The sequence below is a fragment of the Juglans microcarpa x Juglans regia genome, chromosome 5D (genome assembly GCF_004785595.1).
Source record: "Juglans microcarpa x Juglans regia isolate MS1-56 chromosome 5D, Jm3101_v1.0, whole genome shotgun sequence".
In the NCBI taxonomy this organism is placed as follows: domain Eukaryota; kingdom Viridiplantae; phylum Streptophyta; class Magnoliopsida; order Fagales; family Juglandaceae; genus Juglans; species Juglans microcarpa x Juglans regia.
The window spans coordinates 2,539,053-2,562,718 of NC_054602.1; the positions used below are offsets into that span (position 1 = coordinate 2,539,053).

At 36.7% G+C, this 23,666-nt stretch overlaps 2 protein-coding genes across 2 annotated transcripts; both read right to left on the minus strand.

Moving 5' to 3' along the window:
• Positions 1-8,270: 8,270 nt before the first annotated feature.
• LOC121265012 lies at positions 8,271-10,563 on the minus strand. Its single transcript, XM_041168431.1, has 2 exons — positions 10,304-10,563; positions 8,271-9,863 (listed from the first exon to the last, which is right to left on the minus strand). The coding sequence occupies exon 2, from the start codon at positions 9,859-9,861 to the stop codon at positions 8,617-8,619; it is 1,245 nt and encodes a 414-aa protein (XP_041024365.1). The 5' UTR covers positions 9,862-9,863; positions 10,304-10,563; the 3' UTR covers positions 8,271-8,616.
• Positions 10,564-13,030: 2,467 nt separating this feature from the next.
• LOC121266546 (peroxidase A2-like) lies at positions 13,031-14,721 on the minus strand. The gene is made up of 4 exons (XM_041170408.1): positions 14,446-14,721; positions 14,164-14,355; positions 13,880-14,045; positions 13,031-13,786 (listed from the first exon to the last, which is right to left on the minus strand). The coding sequence occupies exons 1-4, from the start codon at positions 14,656-14,658 to the stop codon at positions 13,368-13,370; spliced, it is 990 nt and encodes a 329-aa protein (XP_041026342.1). The 5' UTR covers positions 14,659-14,721; the 3' UTR covers positions 13,031-13,367.
• Between the last annotated feature and the right edge of the window lie 8,945 nt (positions 14,722-23,666).

The window sequence follows — 23,666 nt, forward strand, 5'->3', positions numbered from 1 at the left end:
CCAACACCATATATCAGAATTAGAATATCGTTGCCTTCGTTGAAGTTTTACAGCTTATATACTGAGATTTTCAATTTTAGTGGCATTTAAAAGTCTTTTGCTTTTGTTAATTAACTTGGCTTTAAGTTAAGGTTTTCTACCTATTCTTTTTGTGGCTGGATGGAGTCATGGGAAAGCTTTGTCATGTTTGACCTGGATGATATATCTTTAATTTCCCTCGCGTACATAAAATAACACTACCAGGTGTTTCCATGAACAGACCACTTCACATTTTGGACCACCATACCAAACAAATGGCTGTAAAACTGAAACACCCACAGCAAATTAAGCTTAGGGAAAAAGAATATCATCGAGCTAGGGGAAAATTAAAAGGGTTGTAAAATAATTTCAAGTACTTCCTTTGATGCAAATCACTGATCTATGTACTCGATTTAGCAGTCATGAGTTCAGTCCGGAAATTTTTACAACTGAGATCTAAAACCTACTTCTTTTTAATGCTACGTGCCAAATTTATAATCGGAGGTGCAAACTTCAAAGGCATATTTACTACGTATACGAGTGCAGTAAAGGAGTTTCGTACGTTGTTTTGGTTTTCACGGTGGTCCTATATTAATCCTGAACGGGATTCATTGATCTCCAAATACAGCACATATCCTATATATCCTCCTACTCACTGTTCAGGTAAGGATCTAATGGATTTAGGCGACACGTTATGGGTAAAGAAAGAGGTCATGTTCGTATTGTAATGGACAAATGCGGCCATGTGTCGTAAAAACTGCATTCCAAAACAAAATCGAAACATAAAATTATGAACTTTTTTACACTTCTGATTTAAAACATCGAATTAGAAACACTTTTTAAAATGAAAGACAGTATGCATGGTTACATGCCCAGCCAAGCATTAAAGTCTAGTCTAGACGTGTATATATACGAACAATGTGCAGTGCAGTACTGCAGCTCAGCATTATATGGAAGGATGGGACGTAACGACATGGGAAAAATTACGGAACATACATTATATTTTCCATATATAAACAGAGAGAGGCTAAGCAGGCTAGCTCTAGGTAGGAAAAAGATGAAGTCACGTGAAAGACCCGTGAGTAAAGCAATGATGAGTATGGCTCGAGGAGTCAGAGGAATGACGTGAGAGATAGTGAGATTAGAGAGATGGGTTATGGGCGCGAGGGAGCTATGGCGATGCAGATTGCAGCAGGGATGCATGCAGATTGCAGCTGCTGCTGCAGCATAGGTAGAAATTTTTTACAATATTACATCGAGACGAATGATCAATAATGATAGCAGACTGGAGATAGGGAGGATGGAGGAGGGTAAGGAGTGGGACCCAAAGGAGAGGGGACAAGATGCAGTGTCCTAAGGAGACAATTTATACAACAGCAATCATTTGTACGTCGGATGTTTATGTATTTGAGCTTCGCTCATTCTTTTTTGAATTATTATTTGATGGACCCCCCACCCACCTTCCCACCTCCTCTTATTAGTTTATTTTTAAATATGAAATAAGTTAAAATAAGATAAATTAAAATTAAAAAATTTGAATAAAATATTTTTTAATATTATTTTTATTTTAAAATTAAAAAAAATTAAATTATTTATTTTATTTTACATAAAAATTTATAATAATAAGACGATAAGTTTTCAAAATTTTTAAAATTTAAAATTTTAATCTTGAAAAGTAATCTAGGCCTTAATTATCGGTTGATTGTTTTGTGTAATCTCGACCATCTTTATCGTTTTGCTTTCCGCCTTTTATATTTTATGAAAAATATTTTAATAATATAGTGATTATATAAAAATAATCTCACAAATTAATATAATTTAATATAATTTGTCATGTTATTAAATTATTTTTATTATAAAATAGATTGAACGAATATATATCAGTTTATAAGATTATTTTTATATAATTTCTTTATAAATATGGCACTACTTAAATAAAATATTCACCTTTATTTTATTTTTAAAATGTTTTTGGGGGAACCTAACTTCCGTATTCAATTTGATTTCAGCATGAGGTTTGATTAGTCCTAATTATGAAAAAATCCATTGACATCACAGCGTGAATGAAGCTAAATAAAAGAATATTCATGCAATGCATCCAGGGTTGTCATGATGGGTCCAATATCTATCTTCATTTTTCACCATATTATATGAAAGGACTGTTTTCTGTTAGTCCAACTCTATAACAAATTGTGCATACTAATTACTATATATATTTTTTTAATTTTAATAGCAATGTTGTGAACTTGTAATAAATCCTAGCTACTACGACTAGTCATGTACTTTCTCTGGACTTGTAGACTTAGTGGATATAATTTCAACCCAATTATTGGATTTTCGTATAGATTAATTGCGTGTCTTCTTAGGTGGGATATGAAGGATCTTGAGCTACCTCTTATATGGTTGGCCTTATGCAAAGGATTGAATGTGCGTGGGAATGTAATATTTATCTCAATTCGTTTATTGAGAATTGTTGAAAGGCACTCATGATCAAAGTGTAGATAAAAATATTCGGTTTTGTTTATATTTAAAATTCACCTCAACTTATTTCATCTCATCATTACAATTTTTTCAAATTTCTACACAAAATATAATAAATAATTTAATTTTTTCAAATTTCAAAATAACTTTCCTAAATTCTCACACAAATATAATAAATAATTTAATTTTTATTCTACTATTTACAAACCATCTCAGTTTATTTTAAATTATCTATAGAGGTAAATGAAAAGTATTTTTATAAAGTAGTGTTAGTTTTATAAAATATTTTATAATAATATCTATATATTAAGATGTGTCGTGAAAAAGTACTGTATATCATTTTTCTTTCGAAACTATATATATTCAAGGGTAGTATGGGTTCTTTCTCCTGTTTCTCCCGTTTCTAGCTATCACAGTGTCGCCACTCAGAAGGGGGGGGGGGTGGAGCTTTGTCTCCTCCCCCTCTCCGATCGCCCAGCTCTAGTTAATAGGATTATTTCTAGTTTTTTTGAACTTTTTTCGATGATAGTAACAAGTTGTTCTGATCTGCTACTTGTCGGCACTTTCTGACTGCCACGCGCCTCTCTAATGGTCTCCCCAGCCGTCGATCTGTCGAACGGAGGAAGGAAAATATCCAGATTTGTGACGCGTATGGCTCACGCGCGGCTTTCATTGCGCGTTGGCTTCACGCGCCTCCACATCAGAAGGATTTCCAGTTGCCATGCGTGGCACCACAGTGGCCAGTGGCCTCGGATCTTTCAGATCCGCCTGCTTCTTTCTCCCTCAGTGTGGCGCGTGCCATACACACGCCAGTGTTGTTGGTGGCGATCTTTTGTCAGTGTATTAGGTCTTTTAGTTGTTATTCTCCTATGTTACTGTTTTCTCTAACCCGCAATCAAGATGATGTGGTCGTGATAGTCTCCTACAGTTAGACCAAATCAACAAAACGCAGCGCACTTCTTTTGACTACAACGTTTAGTCGTAGGTTTATAGTTTGTTTATCAGACTATGTTAAAATCGCTTTTGAGCAGTATCCCTTTGTGGGATTGAGATGGAGTCAAGTTTTTGACTTATCCCATTTTCTTTTTATTTTATTTTTATTTTGGTACTACTTTTTATTTATTTAAGAGAAGATTGTCGGGGATTTTTATTTCACTGATCTTTTATTCTTGTAATTATTTAGTTTTATTTATGCTAGGTTTAACTTGCTTTAAAAAAAAAAAAAGAAGAAAAAAAAGGGGTAGTATGGGCTTGCTCGGTGTAAAAGGTGTGGTAGGAGCTAAGAATGATGTGAAATATCAGCAGGAAGTAGCTCTTTCTCCTGACTGGGAGCGATCAGAGGGTAGATTCTGGGAGTGTGCAATAGAATCTTGGTGATTTGGTTTTGACAGAGGAGCTAGCTAGAGATGGGCCTAGTAACGGTAAAAACTAGCTATGTCGAGAAACAAAAAACAAAAATATATATACATATAGATTCAACTCTGCAGCAGTGCTCTCTGTGCAGCAGCAGCAGGACTACTGTATTTTAGTTTTTTTTTTTATTTTGCAATGATGACTTTTTTCAGGGCCCCTTCTGTCACCCTACGTGTGGTGAGTAGACTGCAATTGTATGTGCAGCTGAATTGTTTTATAAATAATAGTATAATAATAGTTAGTTGAGTAAATGATACGAGTTATGTAAAGTTATTTAAAATGAATTTAAATGGATTTTGGTGATAAGATAAATTTAACATTATTTAAGAGAAATTTAAAAATATTGTGTCTCTTATATAAAGATGAAAAATGATATTTGCAATTGTTAGTATGTAAACGGCGTGCAATTCTTTTAAAAAAAATGAATAAATTTGAGATCTACATAAAAAAAAATTAATTTTTTAATAGTAAATTTTATTTTTTTTCAAAACGACTGTACGATATTTGCACATCCTACGACTGTATGTAAAATTACTCTATAAAAATATATTAAATTGAAATGAATTAAATATTAAATTTAATTTAAAATTAAATTGAATTAAATTAATCTCAACTAAATCTTACGATCAAACAGCCAAGCCGTTTCAGTAACTAAAATCTGTTGTGGTGTCGGAAGCGTACCATCAATTTAAATTCAATACCAGCAATAATGAAGGATCGTTCCTGGTTTTGATGATGGCGTATAGTATTTTCCAGAGAGATCTTTATCCTCATTGAGAATTTCTCATTCTTCACACGTCTCGTACGTAATAGCTTGATGGGTTTTTCATATTTATTGTATAGTTTTTGTTGACTTCATTTACTTGCTTCATGTAATGATATCAATGACACCGTGGGAATTTTTTTCAACGAAATGAAATGAAACGAGAAAGAGAATCGAATCCCAATAATGGCAATGCAAATATTAGTCATTATTTTGTTGACTATTCCCAGCACAAAAGGAGTAAAGAGATGATAAGAGGAAATGAGTTTTGGCCTCGTTTTAATTAACAGTGTCATGATGATCATAAGTAGGCCGAGGGGATATGGATGCTAATGTGGAAATTGAAAGAGTTAAAAAGAGTTTCTGTAAGCATGCATGATATAATTTAATCATGTAAATGATTGCAGAGTGCAGCACTCATAATGGAAGACTAAAAACAACTTTAGTAAACAAATAACTGCTGTTTTGTGATTACCAAGATGAGTGCAGATAGAATGAAGACATGCAGCATGGCATGGCATGGCATGGCATGCAACCCTGGAAATGGAAGGATCTTTTGCTCCCTCCGTAGACATCATTATTAGGCCTTTGTCAAGCTTTTGTTTCATTATCATAGATATAATCATCACGATATCATCATCACAATTCCAGTGTCCCTTTTTTCTATCCTAAAATGCTGTGGAATGCTGGGACATAATGGGGACAGTAGACCCCCTCATCAAAAACTCCATCCTGAAAACCTGCATCTGCTTTTCTTTATGTACTGTTTACTCAAACACTTCTATTTCTTTATTTGCTTCTTGTACAGGGAACTGATTTAGCAAACGTTGACCCTACCCATCCTGAACCTGGGCTGTATTTGCTACCAGGTGGCCCATCTAGTATTGTAGCTAGGTTGCAGGAACGTCTGGGGCCACGATTATTTTCTGGCTCGTTTGTTGGGATGTTGCAGGCCTAATGGCAAGAAGAACCATATGCTGTAAATTATCGAGTTTTCCCACAATTGGCGGAATCTCAACCTTTTATCGGCTCCCGCCGCTCCAGTTTTGACAAAAGTGAGCGTGGATGTCTCTTTACAGATCCACTCTGATACTGATTCTTGGATCAAAATCGTTTCAAAGTATTATTACATTTTTTTTTTTTTAAATTTAAGAGTTTTATATGTGTTTTTTTTTTCTCATTTTAAATCAACTAATCTAATTGTTGACACTTTATTAAAAGATAATTTTAATTTTACTTAAGTACCATTCATTTTAAGTAGTAAACCAATTGTAAGCTTTATCATTTTCTAATAACTCAAACACTTGGATGGAATTGGAGTAATGATGAGGTTTGTAGACCGGAGGACAGTGGGAATGCACGACATGGGGCTTGAAACAGACACGACTCCCGTGTGCTCAATCATAGTCCCTGCCTATGCCCTATCATATCGTCCCATTGCCATTTTCTCAGGCTTTGGAGACCTCTGTTTATTATCGTATTCTGATAAAAAAAAAACAATAACAAAACTAATTGAAGGAAAGGAAAACCTTCACTTTATGTTTATCATCATCGATCGTCACTGTCATCATGTCTCGATCTCATCAGCTAGATTAGTGGGGATATATATGGAGTAAAGTATAAGCAGAGGCAATGGGGAGAGGATCCCAACAAACTAAAGGTTGGAATGAATCAAGCCAGCTAGCTTGCCTGGGTTGGGTTCCCTTGGGGGGGTATAATTATTGTCCTCTTTGGCTCAATAATGATCAAATAAAGCCACAAGAGAAACCCCTCCCTCTCCCACAAAAACGAACATAAATAAGAAAAAAGGAGGTGGAGTGGAAATCAAGTTATTACTCTATATGGAGCTCAGATATTAATTGGACCGACCCACGCATTGTTAACACTGTCTATTGGTCTCCCAACGGCTTTTCATGGTTAATTAAAAGCGAAAATTTTCAAATTGCATTCTTAGTACAACGGTAAAGTTTGTTGTTTTAAATACCATGGTCGATCCTCCACTACTGTGCGAAAATGGAAAGGAAATAAAGCAAACGGATGATCCTCTGGGAACAGGACCCGAGGAAGAAGTATATCTGCAACTGTCCCAATTAAGGCTTCCAGATTAGCTTTAATTTCTACTGCGGTTTGGTATTTTGGTTGAGAGGTTGTCTTCTCAAGATCATATTTAAGAGAAGTTTTTAAGGCAATATTCACAGCAGATTCATTCAGCAGGGCAATTAGCACAGCTGCACAGGTGATGGATGATGCGTCATGTGAATTTTAGAGGACAATGCTTCCTAGACACCAGCTGCCTCGCTTTGGTATCAATAACATGCAGACAGAGCGGTCAATAACATGCAGACAGAGCGGAGGCTTTTTCAGAACTTCCATCCATCTTAAAAAACTTTGACTAAAAAAGCAAACAAAGTAAAAGCACTATTCGCAGATCACCACCTCGGGAAATTAAAACGTTTTAGAAGCTTTTTCGATGCGGAGCAACTTGAGGATTATTCCTTGAACAACAATGTCAAACTGAAAAACTTTTTAAACTTCATGGTTCTGATTTTAGGTACAACCAAAACCCTAAACGTGCTTAATGAATGAAAAGGAAAACAAAATGTGATTATGAAAGTGAGAATTATAATTCCAAAGTATGTCTTCACGGGTCATACAAATCCAGAATCTGAAATCCCTGCTCCCTGATTTCAACAACGACAATCATGCATCCGAGTTTGTCTCTTAATGTCTCTCTATCTTGTAAAAATACGGCATATACCGCAGGAAACATAAACTTTCAAGTAACTGAGAATGGGACTGTAGCATGATTAGATCATGGGAAGCTTGAAAGAATGATGTGGGAAAAACGAAGGTGGGGAGGGTAAGGAAACATGTCGAATGGACAAAGTGCATCATGGTGCATTATACAGCCACATTCAAGAAACTTCCGGTTATGTTCTTCGAAATAGACGTACAAGCAGCTATGCATACTAATGCTATGCTTTTAAAGGCATGTGATGTTTTCAAGAACATAAAGAGTACGTATAAACATACCGTTATTAAGATTATTGTTTGTCACATTTACTATCCACTATACAACTGCGCATAGAGGCGAACATCCAGACTAATTCCAAAAAAGGAAAGAGGTTGGCCTTTTAAGATCAGTTCTACTGAAATTGATTCGTATGATGATTGGCCAAAAATCACCTAAAAAATATGTTCTCGGATAAAAGTTCTAGGAAACAGTACTAACATATAAAGAAAAATATTATTTACTACACCCTAATCTGATTCCTATCCTATGTTGACGTGCCATTATCTATTATTACCTCTTGAATTTGTTATTCTTAAAAGTAAGAGTCGATCTATGATAGATAGACAATACCATATCAAGTGTATCATATAGCATATCTCATATAGAATTGCTAGGCAAAAGAAAGAACTGTGAATATTTGATGAGTCAAATTTTCAAATTAAGACCAACAAAGATGCAATTCTGTTAAATCAAATTTGGATGGCGACAATAACACCAGACATGACAATTATAGTAGCGATCTAATATCCGTAACAATTATGAGTTCCTCATTAAAATTTCAAATCGGAAAAGAAAGAAAACAGGGAAAATTTAAAGCAACTTTACTCGAACATATAAAGTTTCCGAGGTTATGTACAAAAGAAAATTATAAAGCAGCCCCAGTTTTCCACTACAAATTTGACTTGCCATTCAAATCACAGATCAGTTAAAGGCGAAGGATAAATATTTCACGCCAGATATTTCATACAAATTGAAAGCAGCACATGCTGCAAAAGCTTAATAATCAACTCTTGACAGTCAACAGGATACAAGATAAAGGTGAATACATTGAAGAGTTAACGCGATATTATGTCAAGGCGAACTTTCATATGTGGAGTATTTCTCGGGCAATAACAGGATATTTGAATAAAAGGATAATTTCCTTTTCTCAATGCAGCCGTCTTCTTCTATGGGCACGAGAATCTCCACTATCCACATCTGAACCCCTTGAAACATCATTTCTTCTTCGGGAAGATGATGTTGAAAGGGACACCATGGAATCAATTTCCATAGCAGTGTCCACCTGACTTTCTGAATTTATACCAGCGGCAATGCTTGAGAAAGAATCTCTATCATCAACTGGTTGGGGCTGCTCTTGATTTCTACCAACAGGATGGTTACGGAAAAATGCATCAACTAACCTTTCAGCAGAACTCAATGCAGAATGAAGTGATGTTCTATGAGATTGTGACCTTCGGAGTAAAAGGGACTGCACCTGGCGGTTTTCTCCAATCTCAGGGCTACTCATGTCGCTCTGTGTTAAATCCACTACGTCAGGAGCCACTGAATTTTGCTCTCTGCGAGCCCGAGATGTCAAAATCCGATTCAACAAGGAAGTTCTATCTACTGTTTCGCGGGTGCTGTCAGGCTCTGGTGGCTGAATAAAGTCCCGGGACAAATCAAACCTACCTCCAAGGCGACGGATCATCTCCTCCACAGGGAAAAATGCAGTTCTATGAAGGGTTTGCCTCAAGCTCTCAATCCGTCGTGCATGAGGCCTAGGAGGAATCTTTAGACTGGAATCCTCCTCTGTCTCATGAATATTGTTCCCACGACCATAGATTGGGGTCACACTTTTGATTGTCACCTCTCCCTTGCACACTGGGCATTCCTTTGCATCTGAATGGACATGCAACCATCGGTATAGACATGCCCAACAAAATAAATGGCCACAACAAGTCACAACAGGGTTCGTAGCCAAGTCCAAACATATATTGCAGTCAAAAAAGCTCCCATCATTGCCACTACCCTTTTCCACATCAACGTTTTTCTCCGATATCTCATTCTCTAAAATCCCATTGTTATTTTCACATGTTTTGGGAATCTCATTAATTCTTTCTTCCGCAGGGCCACTGCCCTCACCTGTCTGCAATGTACTCCTATCACCAGAATTGACCATCAATTGGTTCAATTCCAAAGAAATGTTCTGAGCTTCAGGTGGAATGTGAACTGGCCGCCATCTCCTCCACCGCTGTCGAGCTCTAAGCCTAATAGCTTCCCTAAGCCTACCAGAAGGATCTTCAACCCAATCATCCAAATTCAACGGGTCATTAGGTACCGAGCCTGATTGAGGCTCGGGGATAGGACCCAGGTTCAAGTCAAGATTCATTGTATCAGAGGTCTCCTCGCTCATCGCTAATTGAACAGACCCAAATTAGAAAAACTTGAATCACCACAAATTCAACTACCCCAGATTAAGAAACTTAGCTTTATTATACGATTACAGAAACCCAAATCACAAAGCCTCAAATTTTCTAATAAAATACAACAAATTCGACACAAGAACCCTAACTTGGATGCAAAAAAATGAGTAAACTTAGAAACCTTAATTTTCAGTACAGCATTAAAGAAACGTAGATCAAAACCCCTAAACTCAACACGAATTTCACATAGAAATATGTAAAAACTCAAGCAGTAACGACGAGATTAGGACCTTAAACTAGGTTTAGGTCATCAAAATGGTGACCGGTATCTTGGGTCTCGTGCTAACAGTTTGTGGATGAGAATCGAGGGGTATGCAAGTGGGAAGAGATAAATAGAGCTAAAATTGAAAGGTGGAGAAGAAAATTCAACACCTGGGTCTGCGAGGATCGAACTCGATGATCAACTCAGACTCAATCTGAGTTCGAGGCCGACGCGGTGACCTCCTGACCCGGATTGGCTCCGAGTCGATTCGCCATGGATGGTTCGCCTGTCAGGTCAGCGATCTAGAGCACGGAGAAATGGAGATAGAGAGCGATGAGATTCATGACAGAGGGTTTCAGATGAGTGTGTAATGGAAACGGCGAGAGAGGGAGAGAGAGAGGGAAATACTCTTGTACGAACGTATTTGTGCTATTTAGAGCATACGGAATTCAACGGACGGTTTTGATGAAGTGAGTTTCGTCCGAATTAACATAGTGCCCAATTGTTAGTGTGATCCAACGGATAAAATTGACTTCTACAGTTGGACTACACATTCCCAAAACCTTATTTTGAAATCTAAATTACAACATTTCTAAGCCCCACTCTCATGACCCTTGTCTAATTTTATTTTTTGATAGGGACTCTTGTCATATTAAATATTAATTGGATCAAATTTATTTTCTTTTAGTGTAAGATCTTAATTTGATGGTGTATAATATTAGAAAAATTCTACTTATTGTCTTACACTATGCACTTATTTTAATTTTTTTTCTCTTAACAAGTTTGTAGTATAGGGATAATGAATATAAAAACTTACTTAGTTTAGTAGGAATAAAATAAAAAAGATTAAAATTAAAATGAGTGTAGTGTGTGGTGTAGACATGTAACAACCCTGCCCAATAATTCTAAAATCGAGATATTAATAATTTTTATTGAACCTAAATTATATAAATGAGCCATTTTGGATAAACACATGAAAAATAAATTATTAAGGTTGATTATAAGTTTTAATTAGACCCAATAACTAGGTTAAATCTCATTTATTATTTATTGAACGAGTTAGACTCATTTTAGAATTTAAATATCTGCCATTAGAAGTTTATTTCAATTTAAAATATTAATGATTGAAGTTCTCTATGTAATCTTAGTCACTGTCAATCCTACATTGAGTGAATTACTAGATCATGTTTTTAAATTCAAATTCTCTTCTTAGACGATCACGACTGTATGTTTAGCAGATTAGTATCATTACATGTATTAACCGAGTCCAACTCAAATTGATCATCACCCTCTCTCAAATATCTTCATAAATATCTCAATTTCGAGTGTTATTTGAAAAAAAAATTATAAACCTCCCAGTCCAGTACCATGATCAATTTTGTATAAAAAATTTTAGGAAGCAATATTATAAGGTAAGTAGTTTTATCATAAATTAGAATTAACATATGTTAGCTAGTTATATATACTACTATCAAAGCAAGTTCTTTCGAATCCAGTATTTACATACCACACACGTCATGATATTTGCAAGCACCTCATTCATCATATTTCATTCCACATATTATAGTTATGTCTGTATTATGCATTTCACATTGCATAAGACACGTAAATTTCATAAGATCAAGTATAAGATAAGCTCATAACAATTAATCAGATGATCATTCAGATCATGGTACCAATGCAGTTTAAGAGTGGGCATGCAAGTCATGGACTTAAGCTTGGTCCATCGTAATACACCAAAGTACTGCACAATCAACTTCCTTTGTTGTAGCAGGGGAAGTTAGTGTACAACCTTGCACACGAGGTTAAGTGTGTTGGCCAGCCAGATAAGTCAGATAAATCAATCATGCATAGAATATGCATCAGTATAATTAGTCTTGATTTTATGTTCACAGTATGAAATATTTTATGAATAATCTTATATTAAGTATGTTTACGTTATGATGAGTTTTTTTACTGAGTCATTGACTCATTTTTAGTTTATTTTTATATTTTTAAACCACCCCAAATTATGATAATTATGACGATAGAGTTACAACCCCATCTAGGAAGACGTGACAGTGGCCTAGATCATGTACACAAATTTTAAGTTATAATTTTTATGGCATGAGTTGTGAGAAATTTTAATAAATGCTTCCATGCACACTCTTTTACGATCTAAGTATTTTAATAAAGAATTATTTTAGTTATAGAATTTTTGTATCTGTCATTTCCTTTAGAATAAAAGAAAATATTTTTAAGTCAAGATTCTGTAATAGTACTCTGGCTCTCGAAAATTTTTAAAAGTGATTTTATTATTAATCATGAAAAGCAAGGTGCTACAAGCTGATGGTTGCATAGCAAACCTCATAATATTAATGCATCCACCTAACTATAAGATCGAGGATTGTATATAATATGTTACACAGTAAAATTTGAAAAGAAATTATCAACATAGGGTATGTAAATACTGTATAGTATGCGCACTCATTTTAAAAAAAGTGAGTAAATATAAAATTAATATGAAAAATTAAATTTTTAATAATAAACCACACTCTTTTTCAAAAGGAGTGCGCATTACTTGCATAACATATGACTGTATCTAGTATTAATTTATTTAAATTGCCTCACTAAGTTTACAAAAAGAGTGCTTGGAGGGTGTAGCACGATGATGGGTCGCGATTAGGCTAAATAAAGATCTCGGTAGAAATGCTCGGACCAAAATGGGGACTCTAAGCATTTCTCTTACATAAAATGATTTACCCAATGAATTACAGAAATTAGAATGTTGTCAATAAGGGGAAGCAATATTCACTGCACGAAGATCATCATGGCATGCATGACTTTAGTTCCACTTAATTCTTACGATCCAAGGAGCCATTTGTGACATCAAAACTTGTAGTCAAATAGGTACGTGCTAATTGTAAAGCGGTTCCTTTGTATTCAATTCATTGGTGTAATTAACCACTAAAGTTACATTACACGATTAAGGCTAAAGGCAATTACTTAGATAATGTAAATGTAAATACAGTAGAAAGTTGGTCTGTTTCATCACTCCCATATTACTAAAATGATTGTACCACCAAACGTTACTACGTTTCAGTCAACTTACAATCCAAAACTGTTTATTCTTTCTCGCTGGCTTTGCAAAAACGAGCTTTTGACTAATTAAGTAAGAACTATATATTTATGTGTTTCCCATGCTTAATTTGCTGAGTGTGCTAGCTACTGATCATCTAACACCCAGATATCTCATTAACTTCCATTAACCTTCTTGCAATCTGACCTGATCTCTCCATTGCTTCCAGTTAGTGGGCTTATATTTCCCATGTTTATCATGGACTGAGCAAAGCTCTGAAAGAAAGCACTTTGGTTGTTGCTAAAGTTATTGACAATGGAGACTGTAGCAGCACCGCTGGTGGAGAATAACTCTTGATCCGATTGGAGAAGGCCTTGATTGTTTTGAAGGTTTGTGAAATAGCTGTTATCAAAATTATCTGGGGTTGTGAGATCAAGATTGGCAAGAGCAGTTCCACTCCCGTTTTGTGGACATGTTTGCTGGAGAGTAGTCAAGTAGGATGAGTTTAGTGTTGGGTCAGGGTTGCCGGTGCCGCTGAAATTGTATAGCCGGTTGCTGAATGTCCGACACTGAGCACGTCCAAAAGTGTGAGCGCCTGTGAAAAATTGATTAAACATGGTGAATTTAACTGCTGTATCAGCTGATCATACCAATGAAATTTTAGGATGCTTAGAAGAATAATTATTACCGGATAACGCAACAAGATCATTAGTGTCTAGACCAACCGCAGAGAACTTGGAAGTAATGTTAGTCAAGCCTTCGAAAGGTGAGGGAATAGATGTATTGGCTCCACCCTGGTTTGCAGTTAGACTATCCCGTCTCCCTAATAATACACTCCATGAAGGGCCTCCTGACTGCATGCATAATTAGTTCAATGTCCGAATAATCAAACGAGGAAGAAAATTACAACTCCCTCCCCCACAGCTTCATTTTGTTTTTCTCCCTATTTAGAGATAATATATAGAGACTTACCAAAGAAACAGAGGATTCAGCAGCAAGGGCGAGAAGGTCAGCACAGGAAACAACACCTTGGCAAGAATTTTCAAGAGCAGTCTTGATGTTGTCAACAACGTCAAAGCCTCGGATGGAGTTTGTATTGGGAGCGGCGTCTTTCTCACTCTGAATGTTTGCACTGTTGTCTAACAAGATTGAAGCATCACATCCCTTTAACAAAAGCCAACGCAAAGTGTTAGTGAACGGTGGCTTGTTTATACAGTGGAAGCGAGTTTGACAAATTAAAGAGCTCGAGTTTACATTAACAAAGCAGTCATGAAAATGGAGTCGGATGAGACTGGCCCCAATCCTGGAATCAGACTGCAAAGCATTCTGAACCACATTATTGACGATGCTAGACACGTTCGGGCACGTATTAGCATAAAAGGTGGCACTCAATTGAGCATTTGATTCACGGAGCATTACTGTTACAAAAATGGTTGCCACTACAAAGGAAGCAATGGAAGAACACATTGTTTTTTTTTTTTTGGCGTAGTTGTGAGTGAGAAAAAAAGGGTACAAATTTTCTGATGTATGGCTTTGTGACTAGTAGAACCACTATATATAGAAATATATATATGCCACTTTATCTTATTTTACTCATGACAGGAACATAATTGTCAATAAAGTAATTATTAAAGCTTGATTTCAGCGTCATTGACTTATTGCTTTAATGGGGTCTCTTGCCTCCCTCTTTTTTTTTTTTTTTTTTTAATGAAAATAATCACATTTTATTAATAAATCAAAGTTACAACTGTGACTTATTAATACATAAAAAAATTCAAACTATAAGTCAACTACGTATAAGCTCTGGGACTTCTCCACACACAAATTTCTTTGTGGTGAACATTGTTTTAACTTCTTAATAAACTCTCTCTTAACAAAGAAAGAGTTCTGTAGACAGAACTTGAAGGCCCCTTTATCCTCTTAGGGAGGAAGAGTACGAGATACTACTATGGATACTAAATCCAATAGCCTATTTCTATTTTATTAAAAACTAAAATAACAACTACTACCTAACTACTACTAACTAACAACTAAACTACAAAACCACAAGCCAAGCATCAACATCTCGAACTTTGACGGCACGAGCACCCACCTCACGCACGGACACAACAGCCTCTACTACGCATGTTGCACCTACGTGTGAGCATTGGTTGTACGATATCACTGGCCATAACATCACCCCCCACTCTCGAATAGCTCTTGCCTCAGATTGCGTTCGATCTAAAGGCACAACACCTTATTTGGGTCAACAAAAAAAAGAAGAACATAAAAACAAACGCAACAAAATATTGGAAGAGAACAACAAAGAAACAGAAAACCAAAGCGAATGAACAATGCAAGATGCGACGACAGTGGTGCGTGCAGGGTCCAAGTCACTCGGGGAGGAAAAATCGACGGTCGATCTTGGAAGTCCCGGAGTTAAGGAGTGCAGAGAAGCCGAGCGTGGCATCGGCAGAGGGCTCCGCGATGGCGCGTGATGGGCACGTATCGACGAGATTCGGAGCTTCATCCCACACGTGTGGGCTACGCTCCACTCCGATAAACGCCATATTTGATGGTCTTGTCTCCTTCTTAACTTTTGAAAAAGACCAAACTTTTTGATTGATTAAGCATCAGGTGGAAAGTGGAAATTGAAGTGAAGAAAATTCAGACTAGAGAACTTTAAATGCTGAACAGAGACGAAAAAAAGAGCGAATTGAAATTATTTATATTGTTCAATGAACAGTCACTACTTGGGCAAAGTTAAAATCTTTGCGAGGCATAATGCAACATTTGCATATTAGACTTACCCATGAGTCGCCTAGATCGATTTACATTCCTTCAGTGACACCCAACAGGGCTCTAGGGGTATTCTAGAAACTAGTTTTCCTAACATATTACATCGATCGAGTGAAATAATCAAAATATCCCATATTTGTCATCAAAACATCAAGGGATATTCTGGAAGTAATTATCACTCTTAATTGAAAACTTTCAGCTGTAGCAATTTCTACTTTCATTAAATATTCACGAAGGAGAAATATTTTAATCATAAGAAGATCTTATAAAAATAAATTCACAATAAAATAATTTAATATTATATATTAGAAGATAAAATTATTAAATTTTATTATAAAATTGATGTAATGTATAATTATTAGAGTATTAGCAGTAGTCTGATACTACACCACCGACGTCTCATTGATAATTCTCGAATATCTTTTCCGCAATCAGAGGAGGCAGTGTATCAAATGTGGGTCCATTGCATTCAATGGGAGATTCCCAGAAATAGTTTACATAGCGAGTGTCTTGATTAGTTAGATTAATTAGGTAAAGGGTATTATTATCTACTATAGAAGTACACGTTGTTTGTAACATTATTACAAGTCTTTATTATCGAACATACATTGTCCCCAAGGCAATGGCCTGCAATGTCTTAAAACCAGACAAAATCTCGATAATAGGAGTCAAAATCTCTCACAGGATGCTCGAGGTAGTTATCGCTATCACTTAAAAGAGTGAACACATGGGTTTGGTGAGAGTGGTTTATGCTTTACAGCAAATTTTGATTAGATCGTTAGGCTCGTTTGACCAAAAACTGGCCAATGAAAATGATCTCGATCGCTAGCTAGCTATGTGCCAAACTAACAGCAATGTCCTAATTTGTTTTAGTTTTACTTTCAACTGAAGAACAGCATGAATTGCATGCACATTCGCATGCTAAATATTAAATTTATTGTTCATCGTTTTCCCCCCCGGTGCCCTACCATGATGTTTTCCCAGTAATTGACAATGCTTTCTTAATCATAGACAAGAATTTCAACAGGAAGCAGCCAAACTATTTGTCTGTGATGCATAAACCGAGGCAAATTATGTGTACTGTTTTTGACAATTCAAGCTGCATATCCTATTTTTTTTAAGAAAAATGCTATATAGTACAAACTTCGGTTGAAACATCCATAACAATCTTGTTTTTTTTTTTTTTTGAATCTATCTTGTTGATTTAAGAAAACGCGTTCATAAGATGTAATTAATAGGGTTCTACAGAGTACCGATCGACGTCCCATGCATTCTAGAAAGTTAAGCAAACGGTAAAAGTAGCACATGCACATACAGTCCCAGACCGTCCGTATATGAATTTAATTTTTTTTTTATTTGTTGATTAAAGAAATAACTAATAATATATTAGTATTTTTTTTAATTTTTTAAAAATATTTAAACATGTTTAAAAAATATTTAAAATAAAAAAAAAAGAAAAGAAAAATGTAATTTGCCTATGAGCACACCAAGTGGGCAAATTGATGGGCATAGTAACTATCCTTGTTGATGCTAAAAAATCTTACAATAGGCTGGAACGAGAGAAAGAGTAATTTCCAGCCCACTGAGTCGACTGAGTTTTGATCGGTATTGTTTGGACCTCCCGACAGTGTTTCGGTGTGACTGTACAGTGGCGACGCTTATGTCCATGGCAGTGGATGGAACATAGGCGCAAATAAATTAAAGAGAGATAAACATAAAGATTTACGTGGTTCGGCATTAGGCCTACGTTTACGAGAGTTTGGGGATGAGAGTTTCCACTATAATATATTTGTTTACAGTCACTTATGGTCCCTCATATCTCACTGTAAAAACAAAAATCGGAACTTCGTCTGTTTGAGACACTTCTTCCTCGAGAGGTTGCTGAAGAAGAAGAAGAAGAAAATATGATCGAGGGAGAGAGTTGAAGTTGTCTTGGCATCTCCTTTTATACGATCATCTTCCTTCAACTGTTGGTAGTTGTGTGTCTAACCCTTCACTGCGCACGCTAGCCTGCCATGAGGTCACTGGTTTCCCTTGCGTGTCTGGACTCCTCCTTTTCCCACTTCCCTTCTGACTTCCTAACATCTGCATGCTCCATGTCCTTTCTCGTCTCCTACACCACTCACCTGACACCACTCTCTTAACACTACTCTCCTAACCCATGATCATCTCTTGTCTCCCACTCCCTTCCTCTCTACCTTGTCTTCTAACTACCTTATCTTCTAGCTAGGTAAGGTGGGCTAGGTTCTAGCCATGGGCCGTATATTTTATTCTATACAGAAACCCGTGATTCTTAAGGATAACTTGTTCCAACAAAGACCTTGAGAATCTTTAAGATAAAATATGCAATGTAGGTCGTCAGTAAGAAAACAAATTTCAAAAACGGGTTCTCTGTTCTCTATTATGCTTGTGTTAAGCGATAAATGCATCCAAGGACGAATGGGAGGCGCGTGTGACTGCGTAAGGTGTGAGTGCAGAGTTTGGATGCGGCGGGAGAGCTTTAGGCTCTGGCTCTTAGCCAATTCATCGTGGCCTGCCAAGGGATTGGGCTTGTACTCCATGAAAGTCATCAAGTCTAAAGACCTATATTCTGATTGGCTATTATTTGGGCAGAGCTCGGGGACTCTAGCCCTGAGCCAATGCATCGCGGATAGCAACCTAGAAAGAAAGTCGGCAAGGCAAGGGACTTGTGTTCCAACTGGTTGTTATTCGGGTAGAGCTCGGGGCTCTTGCCCTTAGCCAATGCATCATAGCCAGACAAGGGAATGGGCTTATATCTCTCGAAGGTCAGCAAGTCTAGAGACTTGGTGTTCCAATTGGTTGTTGTTTGGGCAGTCGAGAACTTTGGCCTTGAGCCGATGCATCACGGGCATCAACCTAGCACGAAAGTCGGCAATGCAAGAGACTTGTGTTCCGAATGGCAGTTGGTTGGGCAGAGCTCGGGGCTCTTGCCCTTAGCCAATGCATCGTGGTCAACCAAGGGATTATGCTTCTACCCCGTGAAGGTCAGCAAATCTAAAGACTTGTGTTCCGACTGGCTGTTGTTTGGACAGAGCTCGGGGACTTTGGCCTTGAGAGCCAATGCATCGCGGGTAGAAACGTAGCACGAAGGTCAACAAGTCAAATGACTTGTGTTCCAACTGGTTGTTGTTCAGGTAGACCTCGAGGTTTTGGCCCTTAGCCCATGCATCATGGCCAGCCAAGGAATCGTGCTTGTAGCATGTCGTAGCATGAAGGGCCAATAAGTCAAGGGACTTGTGCTTAGGTGAGGTTGAGATGGTGTAGGGCTCGGTAGCCTGGCCCTAACCTTACTTCGTGGCGAGTCAAGGGACTCGGTTTGTCTGACAGAGATGCTTGTCCATGCCAAGGAGACTGGTATTATTGCCAAGTGATTTGTTCCGATGGAGCTGTATTGGGATGCCCGAGCGATGCCCAGATGGCCCATATTGCCAATGTTTGTCATTCCGAGCCACAAAAAATAACTTTGTTAGTAGAAACAAAATTCACATAAGTTTTGAGAGATATAAACCGAGAGTTGTTGTTAGTTGGAGGGAGCTCGTGCTTACCAGCTGGGGGAGTATGCAAGGTGAGCTTGTTGGGAGAGTCAGTTCGCCAGGGAGGGCTCGTTGAGGAGTCCGCTAGGTGAGTCTGTCGGGAGAGCCAGTTGGGTGAGCCCGCTGGGGAGAACCTGCAGGGTGAGCCTCGAGTAAAGGAGGGCCCTATAAGTGGGCACTATCCAAGCCTAACCCATGGCGTCCGAGTCTTATACAAGTGGAGACTGTACGAGCCTAACCAATGGTGGTTGATGTGGTGACCGCCAGTACAGCAATGGACCTCGCAGTGGGGTGGCGTGGCCGCGCGAGGCCCCTGGGTGCACGACAACGTCCACCCAGGCACCTGGCGTGATGCCTTGTGCCATGGCACTGTGTACTGAGCTTAAATTACACCCCCTGGGTAGGGGAGATGAGCGGCCTGGTCACTTGAGTTACAAGTGCCATGTGCGAGCACCTAAGCGTACAATATTATCAATTACATGGGTGAGGAAGAGTTTACTCGCTTGATTTTTGCGATAACATCATTAATAAAAATAACAGCAGGAAAACTGTCAGTACTTATTTGTAGGAAGTTTTATTCATCATTCGGAATTTATTCAGTGTACTAGAAAATCGTCATTCTTCCACCTCCAGCCCACTGAGTCGACTGGGCCTTAATGATATTGTTTGTAGCCTCGGGTAGTGTTTCGGTGTGGTTGTACAGTGGCGATGTGTACATCCATAGCAGTGGATAGAACATAAGTGCAGAGAAAGTAAATAGAGATGAACACAAAGATTTACATAGTTCGGCATTAGGTTAATGTCCCACGGGGGTTTGGGGGGAGTTTCCACTATAATATATTTGTTTACAGTCACTCATGGTCTCTCATATCTCACTGCATAGAGAAAGTTGGAGATCTTCCTGCTTGAGACGTTGTCTTCCTCGAGAGGTTGCTGAAGAAGAAGAAGAAGATCTCATCAAAAGAGAGAGAAAGAGTTGAAGTTGTCTGGGCATCTCTTTTTATATGATCCTCTTCCTGCAATTGTCGGTAGTTGCGTGTCTGACCCTTCACTATGCACGCTAGCCTGCCATGAGGTGACTGGTCTCCCTTGCATGTCTAAGTGTCTTTGCATGTTTGGACTCCTCATTTTCCCACTTCCTTTTTGATTTCTGACATCTGCATGCTCCATGTCCTTTCTTGTCTCCTACACCAATCACCTGACACCACTCTCTTAACACTACTCTCCTAACCCATGGGTTGGGTTATAACCATGGATTGTATATTTTTTTCTCCACAATCCTATTAATTTAGCTTTGCAACCAGCTTTTCATGCATGCTTTATCTCTTTATCCTTTACTAGCTTAAGAGAGGACCCAAATGATCATCAAGATTACAAATATTACAACCTCATCGTAACAACGATTGCAGAAACACCTAACGCTTCCTATTTCTCTCAACCTCTGAGAGACCTATATTGTAAAGCCCGACGGACACCGATTTGACCAGGTGGGTCGTCGATCGAGTTCATGGAGGCCCATATCAGAAATTTAAGCACAAATCCAGCTGTTCCCATGGCCTTTTGATGTTATTTTTCTCCTTTTGACCTTTCTTTTTCTTTAGAGAGAAAAAAGAGAAAATTCCATAATATATATTAATGATATAAAGTCATATCATAAACTCGTTCAAAAAATATTATAAACAAAATCCGGGTCAATATTTTGAATACCGTTTTAGTGACTGTTTCAGTTGAGGTATTGAAACGAGATCTTTTGATATTGATACCGTTTCAGATATCGTTTTAGAATAGTTTATATATGAATAAATTATATATATAAATATATATAAAATTATATTTTAAAATAATAATTTATATATGAATAATTTATATATATAAATTATAGATAATTTAGTCTGAATTAGAAGTCTAAAAATAAAGAATAAATGAAAAAAAGAAGAAGTAAAGATCGAAATTCAAAATATCAAAATTTGCAATATCAGTCGGTACCGGTTGGTACAAGTCGATACGGTTAAAATTTTGATTCGTACGAAACTCGGCCTTTCTCTGTACTGGCTACCCGGTCGATACGAAACAAAATTAAAAACCTTAAGATAGCTTTAATAACATAAGCCGTTTAAGATGATATCCTCAAAATAGATAGAAAATAAAAAAAATAAAAAATCTCTCTCTTGCTGAGCTAGAGCTCTGCAGTAGCTACGTTGATCGATACGTAAATGATGGATGCATAATTACTTTTTTAAAACGATTGAAAATGATAAATATTATTTGACTGACAATAAATAGGATAGTCCCAAAAAAATGAATTCTAAAGTAATATTACGACGTTCTAAACCTCTACGTTATTTAATTTAGGATTAATTTTAGAATTGTTTCATTAACACTATTAGAGTTTTAAGTAGAATGATGCTATATGCCTATTAATTTATGCTATTCATTTTATTTTATTGACGTGGTACTATAATGTGATGCCATATAGCTTATTAAAAATAATTTAAATATATATATATTTAAAATAAAATAGAGTTTAAAACACAAAAAAAAAAGAGAGCACTAAATCTTAGTTTCTTTTTACTATTTTATGTAGGCGTTTTGAATAAGTCACGTGGCACTATATTATTATATCACGTCTAGGAGATAAAGTTAGCGGTAAAAATCAAGAGGGGTAATAATATTTCTCTTTTTTAATTAATGCATGCAGTACTATCAAAATTGATAAATCTTAAAACTGATAACTCATGACTATCCTGAACTAATCTTCATCGATCATGTATGGATTGCTAGGCTTTTAAATGTTACGAAACAATATTATCTTGCAAAATAGAACATGATGCTACCCAGTGGAGGTATCCTATGTATGACGATCGACCAAGTCATCTAGCTATTCAATGGATCTTGCATGTCATGTAGCTCACTTTGTTCTCCGGCCACGCGTCATCGGTACTGGACTTTATTACTTTCTCTGGCCTTTAATTAAATATTCATAATTGGCACACAATTCATGTGTTATAAATGGCTTGTTGACATTTTGACTCTTGAAGTTATCATATGGATTCTTTTTTTTTTTAACGATTATAGAAGTAGATATATTTTTTACATATTTAAAAAAAGCTTAAAATAAAAAGAAAAAGAAAATATAATTACACAAGTGATAAGTTTGAGGGAGCGAACTCATTGAACTGAGTAGCAGCATCCTAAACAATAAGCAAAATTATTCTTCTTAGAAGTTCTATTAGGTTTACAACAAAAGTTAGTTACAATAAAAAGTCTATGAATTAATGTGATTTAATAACTAGATTTAAAAAGATTATAATCTAATATACCATATTAAACCAAATTAATTTATAAACTTCTTTTTGTAAAATTCATTTTTAAAAACAAACATTTTTCAATCCCTTATATACGTCTAACATTAATGATCATTTTAAATGGAATAATGTTACACATCACACTTTCAACCCATTTTCATCACATTATATAAGATGTGGCACATTTATCATCATTGGATGATAAAAAAGTATCCAACAAAGGATCATTCAATGGTGATAAATTTACCACATCTTACACAGTAGGATGAAAGTGATCAGATAATAATGTAGTGCATAGAATTATCTTTTTAAGTGTGCTTGCTTGTTTTGTTACATTTTATTGGGGGTAAGAATACTAGGCCCAGCCCATCAAAGAACCATTATTAGGAGGCAAGTGGGAAAATAGAGAAATAGGACAAGACAAAAGGAAAAACAGGGTGTCAGAGAAAAAGAGAGCTCCAGAGAGATTACCTTCTCCATAAAAATGGGTCACCATCCTCTATTGTACAGAGAGGAAAGAGAGATGATGGGAGACTGTCAAATACTTATATTATAATGAATTTTTCCTACAAACGACTATTGGATGTAAGTTTTGTGTCGAACCAGGTAGATCTGTGTCTTCTTCTATATTTACATTTTCAATAATTTTTTTCTATTCACTGCAATGGATGTACGTACATACACCATATCACACCCCCAAACCACCGTCATGGGTGTCAGGCCGATTTATTGAGCTCATGAGCCACCTCCGTGTATCAGGAATGACTCTTTTTCTTGTTCCGACCTGTTATTTGTTTTTTGGTATTAACACTTTTAACCGACCTGCGGCCCGGGGGGT